The 12,230-nt window shown below is 44.5% G+C and overlaps 1 protein-coding gene across 1 annotated transcript; it reads right to left on the reverse strand.

Moving 5' to 3' along the window:
- Positions 1-1,401: 1,401 nt before the first annotated feature.
- On the reverse strand, positions 1,402-11,663 carry med1 (mediator complex subunit 1). Its single transcript, XM_030098021.1, has 16 exons — positions 11,531-11,663; positions 10,070-10,176; positions 9,214-9,292; positions 8,928-8,982; positions 8,624-8,756; positions 8,423-8,451; positions 8,239-8,310; positions 7,846-7,920; positions 7,295-7,458; positions 7,072-7,183; positions 6,847-6,971; positions 6,612-6,739; positions 6,321-6,522; positions 6,116-6,211; positions 5,824-5,929; positions 1,402-5,734 (listed from the first exon to the last, which is right to left on the reverse strand). The coding sequence occupies exons 1-16, from the start codon at positions 11,649-11,651 to the stop codon at positions 1,837-1,839; spliced, it is 5,502 nt and encodes a 1,833-aa protein (XP_029953881.1). The 5' UTR covers positions 11,652-11,663; the 3' UTR covers positions 1,402-1,836.
- Positions 11,664-12,230: the final 567 nt, after the last annotated feature.

Here is a 12,230-nt window from a genome sequence, read left to right on the forward strand (position 1 = left end):
TGCAAAGATGAGGCGGCCTTTCATGTTTCGCCTAATAATGATTTTGAACAGATGCCACAAATTTACATATCTTCACAACAGATTCCTTCATGTATAAAAGTCATAATGTTGATCTAAGTGTCAGAAGTGAATAAATATTTCAGTGCACTTCAACAATCCCCTGTGGTTGGCATTCTCAAATATTTTGATGAGTGCTCTATAAAAGTCTTCATTATTGGGAGAAATATGCATAAATCTACCATGTTATGTTTGGCTTTTTTATTGCGCAAACATTATTCTCACTCTGATTCAGCTCGGCTTGGCATATTTGAGTGAAATGAATATTACATTTAATCTTGACACATGCAAAAACTTTATTTGGTGGTCTTCATCGTTGGATGCCCACTTGTGCTCTCTTGCCCTTCAGGGTGTCTCAAAGTAGAGGCCAGACATGTCTGATCTGTTGAGGTTTTCTAAAACTAGACCATAGAGACACTTCATTCGTGCTTCATTTGATTCTTGAACTGTGTTGTCTTGTTTTGATGTAACTTCATTTTTTAAAAATGTATCTGTCTCAGTTTTCAGACATTGTCACTACATCACATTCCTGACGATATATAAGCTCAGCACCTGCTTCACAAACATTTTAAATAACCGTCGTTTAGATTGTTCTCATGTTTTGCACATGATTGCACCAATAAATCTCCACAAAGGATAAATCACGCCATGCACAATTGCGTCTGTTTTCCTTAGAATTCTACACATTTTGCTTTAATTGCTCTCCATCCCATCCACCCATTATTTTATAATTCCATGAATGAACCGATGTAAACTGTAAAGATGTGCACATGGGTTTAAACTTTAAGCATACCCTGGGAACTCATTCAAAAGTAAAAAATAATTGAACAGACTTGTACACTGCTGCCCTCTAGTGGAGCTGTGTGGCATGGCCAGTACACGTTCCATAATTCCTGAAACCACTTAAACAATTAATGGTGTGGGCGTCAATCCCAGTTCACTGTGGGTGAAAGAAGCGATGCACATGCAGAGCTTCTCTCTATTACCGAAGTGCATTTTTTATGCAGCAGTGGCAAAAATACTTAAAATAGGATATCTGTAAAAAAAAAAAAAAATACATCATCGCATGATTCTATCGGAAGTGAAATCTTTATTTCAAGCTTCAAAAATATGTACAGTTAGAAAAGCTACCAACATGTCTCCTTCTCCTTTGTCATCAACGTAATGATCTGCCATAGCCTTCTTCTTCTTCATCTTAACAAATTTACACATCAACAGTTTAAAAGGTATCAAAATCTAAAAAGTCCCTGTTGTATCTGAAAAACAAGGCAACTGAACACTGAACCATTCTCGCTTTACAATACTTTTTCGATCAATGTCATACTTTTTTTTAAAAAAACAACAACAACATACAGTATACTGGCATTCTGGCATGTTTTTAAACAACATGCACATTGAAAATGTATTGAATGAAGAAGTTTACATACCATTTAGAGACTGTAAAATCATTCAGATGTCACAGGGAACACATAAAATGTCTGTTTCTTAGAAAATATACTGTTTGAAACCATTTTGTTTGACCATAAAGGAGGTTGATCATCTGAGGAGGATGACAGTGTCCAGTTCACTTTCACAAAAAAACTGCCAATTCCATTCCAGAACATTATACACTTATATTTATACAAGAAAACACAGCTTTAAAATGTGAATGATTACTCTGAGAACCACATCAACTTGCAATTTGTGGCTTGAGTAAAATAAATAGACATTTGTATGTTGAAAGGCATGTCGTAAAATGTCATGGTAAATGGAGAAACGAGAAGGACTGTTCAAATGAAATTAAAGGTTACCGGTGAGGGCAGAGTCCATGAGGTCATCGTCCTCATTTCTCATGTACATCGGACTGGGCCGAGATGGACGATCTGACCCCAGCATGGACAGCGACGAATCCGAGGCTGAGATGGGCGACCGCGACCAACTGTCTGTTTTGATCGGGTGCGATGACGCACCCATCGACATAGACGACTTCTTTTTCTCTTTGTCCCTGTCCCGTTCTCGGTCTCTGTCCCTCTCACGCTCCTTCTCTTTCTGCTTCTTCTTTTCCTTCTTGTGCTTCTTGTGTTTCTCCCCGGAGCTGAGGGGAATGGAGCTCATGTAGTCCTGAGGAGGAAGGGGGCGCATGGTCTGGTCGTCGTCAGAGCTGGGGCTGTTCTGGTGGGACTTCTCCGCCACGGAGCTGCTGCCCGATTCGCTCTCGCTGTCGTGGTTGAGCGGGGTGTACCCCGGGGAGCGGCTGTGGCTGGGCGAGGAGCGGTCGTGTTTGGGAGTTGAGCCACTGAAGAGAGGCGAAGCTTTGAGGCTAGAAATCTGGGGACGCATGGAGTCCGCGGATCCATCTCCTGCCTTCTGCAGGGTCACTTTCGCCTTGATGCTCGGAGAACCACCATCTGGTTTACTGATGATAATTTTGGCCAGAGTGGTCCCACCAACCCCACCTGACTTTGGATCCATCAGTTTTTTATCCCCACTGTTGCCCCCCGACACAGACACTTTAGCTTTCGCCTCTTTGTCAGATTTTTCCCGCTTATACTCGCCACTCTGGGAGGATGAGGTGTGCTTTGATGGACCCATGTTTGAGGGTCCGCTGGGAACGTTTCCGGGACCACCGCCAGGAGTGGATCCTGAACCAGCTCCCCCTCCTGGTGGCCCAACCTCACAACCATCCTCTCCCACTCCTCCACCGCCTACACTCTTCAGTTTGTCTATGACGGCCGTTAGAGAGGGTTTCTTATTTCGACTGGGAGACTTCCCTTTGGCGTTGGGATTATTTGCGTTGTTCTGCCCTGCCCCTGCTCCGGATCCCCCTCCTCCTCCTCCGCTTCCCCCTCCGCCTCCACTACTTCCTCCACCACCACTCCCTCCTCCTCCTCCTCCACCGCTGCCGCCGCCACTTCCACCTCCGCCACTTCCATACTGAGACTGGGAGCCCCCAGAGAAGCCCATGGAACCAGATGAGGAAGAGGAGCTGGAGGATGATGATGAAGATGTGGACCCTGAGGAAGAGCCGCCACCCATCGGTTTCTGGGAGCCCATGCCTCCGCCAGAGGAGGACTTGGATCCACCAGAGCTGCTTCCCCCTGAGCCCATTGGGGATTTAGCCTTGGAGGAGGGAGGGGTCCCTGGAACCTGGGACTGCTGCATTTTCATTGGCGAGGAGAGTTTGTCACCAGAGCCACTGGAGCGAGAGTGGGAGGGAGAAATGTTGGGCTTTATGTTGGGATTCATAAGTGACCCAGGAGGTTTGCCACCTTGGGTTTTCATTTTATTACCACTCCCCATTCCACCTCCACTACCTCCAGGCCCAGACATCCCATGTTTGGTGATTGGTGAAGATCCAGGTTTGCCAACACCCATTCCTTGGGAGGAGCTTTTCGACTGAGACGGTCCACCTCCACCTCCTGCACTGCCTGGCTTGGAGCTGCCGCTTTGCGTCATGGAGCTTTCCTTGGACTTCATCTTTCCAGAGGATGAGGAGTGTGAATGGTGGCTTTTGCTGCTGCTGGTTCCTCCAGTCCCCCCTGTGCTGCTTGTGGCTGAGCTACTGGAAGTGTATCCACTATGAGAGGAAGTTTTTCCCCCCGTTATTGTTCCCTTTGGGATCTGGATTGTAATTTTTGGAATTGGGGGGGTTGCACCTCCGGGAGGGGTTTGCGAGCGTCCCGAACTGCCAGGAGACTTTGAGCCTCCTCCACTTATGCTTCCCCCAGAGCCCGAGCCTCCACTAGGAGGGGTGTAAGGCCGTCCTCCTGAACTGTGAGAAGGAGATTTCCCATCAGGATCCAGCTTTTTACGTTTTGGAGGTTTATCCTTAGATTTCCCCTCACTGGATGGAGTTCGGCTGCGTTTCACCTGTTTGCCTTCCGTTGAACTTGTCCCGATTCCCATCCCAGAACCGCTCCCTCCGCTGCCCCCGTTGTCGTCTTTTGGTCTCATGAGACCCTGCTGCTGTTTTACTTTTGGTTCACTACTTTTGAAATCAGCACACGCTGCTCCAAGTCCCATCATTATTGGGCTCTGCGACCCTCCACCATGAGTGTCTCCCAGATCAGGAGCTTGCCCCAGAAGCGGTTTACCACTGCCACTGTTGCCACTAAAAACTATACCCATATCGAAGGGGTCTTTGAGTGATGGCTCAGGAGTGCTCTGTCCATGTGGAGTAGGATTCTGAGGAGTTCCTGATGGGGTATTCTGCTGGCTGCTTGGACCAAATCCCTTGAGGTCCATGTCTCCATCAGCGCTTGGAGAACTATCATCAAAGTAGCTTTGGGAAAAACCATGGCCTGAGGTCAGGAGATCTGGGTTGAAGTCAGAAGCATCAGGAAAAAAGTTGGTGGAAGAGGAGTCACTGGTGGGAGTGGCAGCAGTTGCTGCTGCTTCAGCAATCAGGTCAGCGGCGTCAGTGAAGGGGTTTTCATTGCTGTTAGTGTTGAAAATGTCTGCAGAATCAAACACCGTGCTACCCTGACCTGAACTGGAGGAGTCACGGATGGGTGTCCCAAGGGGGCCTCCATCCTCTCCTCCACTGCCCATGGCGTGTTGCCCATGGCTCCCACCACTGCCTTTTCCAGTTTGCTCGGGTAAATCTGACAAGATTTCAGTAATATCAGGGCCAATACTGTCAGAGCTAGACAGACGAACCATTCGTGGTGGAGCTGTCCCTGGTGGCTGCTGCTGCTGAGACTGGACATGAGACTGGGAATAAGGCATGCTGGGACCGGAAGGCGGCGTTCCACACTGGCTCGGTGCTGGAGTGATGCTATGGGGTGTGTCTAGGCCATCACCTGTCAAATTCACATCAAAGATAGGGTTTTGAGAGGCGTCCACATCCATAGAGAGCAGCTCGCGGTGGAAATCGTCCTCGTGAGTGACCGGGTGGTGCTGGTGGTGCTGCGGCATGGACGACGTCTGCTGTGATTTCATGCCCATACCACCACTTGCGCCGCTTGCAGCTGTTCCAGGCAAAGCGCCTCCCTTTTCAGGCCCCCGCGGACGCTTCTTCTTACCCTTGGGGTTACCTCCAGGGCAGGCCCCGCTCATGCTTTCCGTCCGTGGAGAACCAGAGGAAGAATTCTGCCTCTCTAAAGGACTGGAGCCATACAAGGCAGCGAAATCTTGTGTGGGATTATCTTTCAACAAGTTCATTAACATGGGGTGATTCTTTGTGTTGCTGGCAGGAGAGGATGTTGGGGGTGGAGTTTGATGGGGCGGTGGTGCATTTTGGGAACTGGGACTGGAACCCACACTTCCAGTTATCTGTAACAGACTCGTCAGTATGGGATTCTGGGTGACTTTGCTGTAGTCGTCCGAGTGGCCTTGATTTTGTTGTTGCTGCTGTAACTGCTGCTGGCCAGCCACCGCTCCAGGAGTTAGACACTCTCCACCCTGGGACTGTCTTTCTGATCGAGAAATTCCAAATAAAGAGGCGATTGGACCAGAAAAATTAGGTCCCCCTGGTGGTCCTCCTCCAGTGGGCGTGTTCCCCCCTGTGAGTCCTGGCAGTCCCATGGGATTAGATCCATCTGCTGCCATATTGTACGTGGGACTACCAGAGGGGGGCAAGTTGTTCTTCACCATGATTTCCACTGTCTGTGCAATCAGTGAGAGAGCTGGAGTGTCGGCCTGGATGGTCTCTGCTTTTCTCCGAATGGCCCGCATTGTTACAGGGATGGACATACACCTAAGCAAAGAAGTGAAGAGTTATCTTTAAAAAAACACACACACACACACACCCACATCTATGCATTGAGTAGTAAATAAGAATCGTACCTCTGGACCACTTTTGTGATGAATTCATCGGTGCAAATGAGAGCATCTGACTGTCCTTTATAAAGCTTACATGATACCTGCCTGGAGTCAATCACCTCCATCACCACTAGAGGGAAGAAAACAACAATAAATCAGCTGATTGTACATTTTCATTAACCATAATGGTCTGAATTATAAGATGAGCTCTTTGTTCCTGGAAATAGGTCTGAAAATGTGGGTTCTTTCAATATCTGGGGTTTAATATTCATATTTAAAAAAAAAAAATGCTACCAAAATGTAAGCGAGCACTCACCACAGACTAAGGACTCATTTACTGGATGCTGGAAAGAGACACTGAAACTGGAGTCAGTCAGAGGACAGACTTCAAACTGCAGCAGGCCTGCACTATCTGGAGGGAGAACAAAAGATTTGTATCACTTAACACATTATGCAGAGAAAAGAAATAAAGAAAATGTGCTGATTAATAAAATACAGGAAATCAGAATCTGGATACAAACCTTCTTTAACAGATGTTCGTTTCACACAGCTACCAATTAAGGTGTTATAAGCTGCCTGGTGCCGAATGATGTCCAGCAGGATTGGGACTTGAGCTGGGTGGCGGAAGGGAATCTTGGAGACCAGCGCTCCCTGAAGGGAATGTCCATCCTGCACCGGGGCATCGCCATTCATGAAGTAGCAGTGCTGTTGATCTGGCAACACCTAAAAATGCACGGAACAGGTTTTAATCACTGAAAATAAAGGCATGCGTTGTACTCATGTTTCCGGTGTTGTCCTGTGTCTCTGCTTACAGAATAGAAATGCATGTTGTGTGAGGTTGGCGGTGGGGAGCCGCCCTCCTCCAGCAGCTCCAGCTGGCTTTGGACAATTAACTGGTAGAGGGGTGAGAGACTGGGTGACGTCTCAAACACCGGGATTGCTGAGGAAAAAAGGAAAAAAAGTCAAATAATCCACAGAAACAAGCTTTCTTCCAACAGTACGTGTCTGTCATCAGTGGATTTATCACCCCGAGCAAACATCACTCACAAGTAGCGTTTCCCATCCTCTGGATGAAGGAGAGTGAAAAAGGCATGGGGCGGTTCATCTTGAGGAAGAAGCATGCTGGGAGATCTACGCAGTTGGAGTTGGTCGCAGTGGAAAAAGATGGTGTTCTGAAATACAGCAAAGATTCAATTGGCAACCGCTGCATTTTGCTATCAGCAGTTCGGGGCACGCCGGATGTAAATTAGAATACGTGAATCATTCCCTTACCCTTTGTTGTCGACAGGGTGGGATCCAGTGATGAGTGGAGCAATCGGGAGCTTGTAGACAGCAGAGGTCCCCTCGATGGTCACAGAGACGCTGACGCCCAGAGAACGAGGCACTGCAGCAACATCCACACAACCAACTGAGATTTCACAGCAGTAATCACGTTGTGGTTAGAAGCTGATGTGTCCTTCGTTCACTGGACAGCAGCTCTTGACCAGACACTTACCGCTGCTGTCGGTTAAGTTGAGCTGTGAGCCCACTCCCTCTTCAAATACATCATAGGGGGACACGTAGCACTGAAGAGAAACAAGATGGCCGCCGCTCCTCGCTGTCAGCAAGCCCACGCTCCCATGAAGGATGGTTTCCACTGTATTCGCATTGGTTGCCAATCTAAAAGCATACACATTACTGCATCAGGAAATTGGATTCTAAATCTCAGCTGTCCCCTGTTATCTATTCATTTATGCAGTAACTTGGGGAAATATTTCTTTGGGGGGTTGATTCATCACTTGTGGGAAGCATTTGGCTTTATTACATTCTCTAAATCAGTAAAAGAGCAACTGAAACAATCTGAATTTCTCCCCTTCTTCTACTTGGTAAAACTGCCAAACATGCAACAGCCTTTTCTGTAACTACAACACTTTAAAGTGAAATAAATAAATCTTTAACATTGTTTTTTTCTTTAGTTGGGAGGGAGACAGTCTGGACCCATTATTTGCTAAGAATTAACAGCATACGGACACTGATAATGTCCAGAAACAGGTTTTATGAACTTACCGGAACATGTGCATCATCTTGGTGAGATCAAGCTCCAAAGACTGAAGTGCGATATACATCTTGGTCTTCAGCTTACTGAAACAGAATGATTAGAAAGGTAATTCAATTAAATTTGAAATCTGTGTCATGTGAAACAGGCTTTTAATCTGGGGTTAGTTTTTATTTCTATAATTTCCGACTGCTGTTTGCAGGTATGAAAATGCTTGTTTTAGGCTAAATGTGAAATAAAGAAACAGCATCGCACAAGAATGACATGACTGTCAAGATGAAAGACTAATTTCTTCTATTTTTCTTAAAGTGTACACTCAAAGTCAATCCATTGGGGAAAAATCAAAATCAATCTTGTGACAGTGACTTCACGCAGACAGCATTAGAGCCTTCAAGTCTACTTACTTGTCACCTGGAAGTTTATATAAATCAACAAGTCCTTTGAGATGTTTGGAAAACTCTTCAAAGTTCTTTTCCCTGTTGAAAAACAAAAAAAAAAGGTGGTTCAGAGATTCTTCACACAAATGCAAATACAGCGGTGAGTGAGAAGTCAGCTTGTCACTCATCATATTGTGTCGCTTGTACGTACCGAAGCTGTTGAATCAGCTCGGGACAACTCTGTGATCAAAAAAGGTTCGAAACAGAGGTTAACTCAGCTTTTCCAAAAGGCATTAATCCAAAGAGGCTTCAGTTTTTTAGAGCTGTGTGAAGAAACTTTACAATTCCAATAAGTGAAGAAGTCCTAATGACAATAGCTCAGTTCGTAAACTCCCATGTGAGCGATACTCACCGTAGGGTTTTCTCCTTGATGAGCCACTTTAACATCCACCAGCTGGCCGCCGGTGTCCAGCTGCACCTCCACATAAAACATGTCTGAGGTGATGTAGCACTCCGTTCCTGATGGGCTGAGGTGAGAACCCAGCCTGCTCAGCAACGACAAACAAAAAGACATGAAGAGTTTGTTTCACAACCACTGAAGTAATAACAGTTGAAGCACACTGAACAAAAAGCTGTAAATAATGATCAATTACATCTTCCCCAGCTTTCTGGACTTATTTGTCATTTCTACGTGAGGAAAACAGTAAGAAACATACATGTTTTGACGAGCGATGGACTCGAGACGATCGGTCATGGAGGAGAGAGATGAGACTGAAAAAAAAAAAGGCAGAGACGTTAAGGTGAATATATCAAACATACTAGCACAGATGAAGGAAGGACATATGGAGTGAAGAGGAACGGAATCAATAAATGAGGGCAAAATCACTGCTATTTCTGTTTAAAAGAAGCTAGATTCAGCACAGCTCAGGATTGAAAACATTTCCCTGCTTCCCTCAGTGTTTCTGTCCTGATAATATTTTCTTCCTGAGTTGACAGTCTCACCTTTCAGCGCTCGTTGCAGAGTCTCCAAGCTGTTGAGCAGGAGCTGGTGAGCAGCTGTATTCATCATCCCGCGTTTCTCCTGGGAACAAATACATGAGAGAACAACTGAGATAAAGTAAATGTGCTCGATGAACAAGTGCAAATGTTGAGCTTGGTTTTTCACTGGCTTAGTCAGCACAATATACATACAATTTTTAAATGTCACTGTTAAAGTTCCATGCTGGTAAGTTTTTAATGTGAGCACATGTTTAAGCAATTACATGATTAATGGCTATAAACGAATGATCTTGTGCAAGATTTTGTGATTTGATGCAGTGTGTGTTTAAATACAAAAAGGAGCCAGTGTTAGAGGTGTGTGCATGCAGCTTCTGTTAACAAAGCTTACAGAAAATGTAAACCAAGAACAGTTCTTAACATTCTCTGAAATAAATCTTTGTCACACACAGATGCAGTACTTTTTTTTTTTTTTGCAATCAAAAGCAACCTTTTCTGTTCAAAAACAACAATGTCACTGTGGTGAATTGTATATACACCCTGTTTACCAGTGATAGCATTCATTTGTTTGGAGGATAAATACATTATTGCCTTAGTTTTGAGAACTTCAGCAAGGAATATTTCTTTGCAACCCTACTGGCATGTTTTTTCACATGTAAAATGCCTCCATTCCAAAATATCACATATCAAAGATCAAAGTTGAGATAAATGCTGTATTTCGGGTGATGGCATTATACTACACACTTGATGACAAACATCTAAATACATAAAAAATTTGCAGACTCATAGCATTCAGCTTTACAAACAGAGGGTGCTTTTTTGAAAATTTTATTTTCTAGAAATAAAGATGTGTTTGTCTCACCATGGCCTGACGCACAACCTTGCTGGTCTCCTGCCATGGGCGGGAAGCGTTGTGCTTGGCATGGAGCCTCTCCAAAAGAGCAGCCATGCGACTCTGCTTCTCTGCCTCTGGGCAAAAAAAAAAAAAAACAACACACATGTGGTGGGTTAACTTGAATCATAATCTGAACACATGTCATTGTCCTGAACTATAAAGATATCTTCAGCTTTGAAAAAACACTGTTTCTGCCTGAAGGCATTTTTTAGAAAGCACAACAGGCAAAGTTGTGCACAGGGTAGAAAAGGTTTTTCCAAAATCATACTTCAGTGTTTACTCGATGTAAAGCAAAATATCAAACTGCTTTTTTAAAGATCAAGTTTCCAAAGACAATCATAACCCACTTTGTGTGTTTAATGTGAAAATTCACTTTCAATTACTACATTTATATATCAACAAATACTGCAAGTGGACTGATTATTACCTAGTCCTGCATAAAACCTACATTAAGTCTGTACAGATGTTGGACATGGAGCAGTGAAGACAGAGGAAAACCTCTGAGAAAATGCATGGACGTAGTAAAAGAAGGGGATTAAGATGGAGACCACTATGTGTAAGCTGAATAACAGAAGTGAAAATTTTATTTGTGCAACATTGCAAAACATTACAACAGAGTACCTACACCATCATACTGGACCAGTATTTCAACAATAAACTAATCACGATGCACTCCATGACTGCTGAGTAGGCATCTATTACAGTGAAATAGTGTTAGTATAATGTGTGCATCTCTAGTGAACAGCCAGCTCAGTGTTCATCAACTACAAGAATGTCAGATCAATAAAGAATGATCAGCCATTTCAAAAAGGGTGCTTCACATTCTTCAATGAACAAGGAAACAACTGTCAAAGTGTTTTCAACAGCAAAACATTTTTCAAGATTCATCTGTGTGATAGTGACAGAAATAATCACCATAACACACAAACATACAAACAAAAATATGCATTGTGTACAGATCTAAACACTCAACTTGGACTGATGATAAAACTTCCAACTACACAAACTATAACACAATCACAAGTTCAAATTCCTTTATGGTTATTTGACCTGATCAGTGCTCTTTATTCAGCAGTATACCAGCAGAAGGGGTATGTGTAAGCGGAGTCAGAAATCTGCTTTGTAGGAAATATTTCAAGTGTTTTGTTTGTTCCAAGTTGATGTTAGCCACAACCATTAGCCACAGAGCTAACTTACACAGCTATTACTTTGTAATAATGCAACAAATAGCCGTCTGCTTTCACTGGTTCGTGGTTTTTCGTTTTAGTGTCATTCAGAAGAGCACCAGCATGTCGAAAACAAACAAAATAAGTGCTTCCTCTCGCAGTCGAGTTGGTCAAGTTAGCCATTAGCCACTGTCAGCCTGAGTGACAAGGTGGATCATTAAACTGTAAAACGTGAAGAAGTGAAGCAGGGTTTCATTCTAACCTGTCACCTCCTCGGTTTTGACCCGGTCCCCGAGAGGCTGGTTCCCTCCCGGCTGAGTCGGGATGGACAGTTCAGTAGCGGGGCTGCCGCTCTGCATGGACACTCCAGGCCCCGCCGCCATTGTCCCGCTTTCGGTTCCCCAGCTTCTCTGAACCAACGGGCTTCCGTCCATACTCCTCCTCTTCTTCTTTTCCTTTCTTTGTCGCGAGAGAGCGACCAGCAGTGTGAGTGCTGCCACCGTGTGGTTCCCACAAACACAACGGAATGGAGCAGAAAAGAAAATACCTGATTCCTCCCAGATATTTTATGAAACCCACTAACATTTTACTAAGAAGAAGAAAAGATACCTCTTTATCAGCCTCTTTTTCATACCTCTTTACCTCTTTAAACACATCAGTTCTTAAAGTGTGAGAGGATAAATAGGTATTTTAGATTGATCTACACATCATCTGTCCTTATGGAGTTCTGACAACATGTGCATGAACCAGGGCCGTGGTCCAGAGGTGAGCACAGAGTCAAAGCCTCATCTCAGGTTATGTGAGTTCTGGTGCAAAGAACTGAATTTGTTTCCAGCTCAACCTACTCTTCAAAATGTCCTTATTTTTTAAATATACATTATTTTTAATGTCTTCGGAGGAAGTCAGAGTAATCATTTGGGGGAGACGATAAGTTCTGATTCCATCCAAAAACTGATACTATG

This window comes from Salarias fasciatus, chromosome 8 (assembly GCF_902148845.1).
Source record: "Salarias fasciatus chromosome 8, fSalaFa1.1, whole genome shotgun sequence".
NCBI classification, from domain to species: domain Eukaryota; kingdom Metazoa; phylum Chordata; class Actinopteri; order Blenniiformes; family Blenniidae; genus Salarias; species Salarias fasciatus.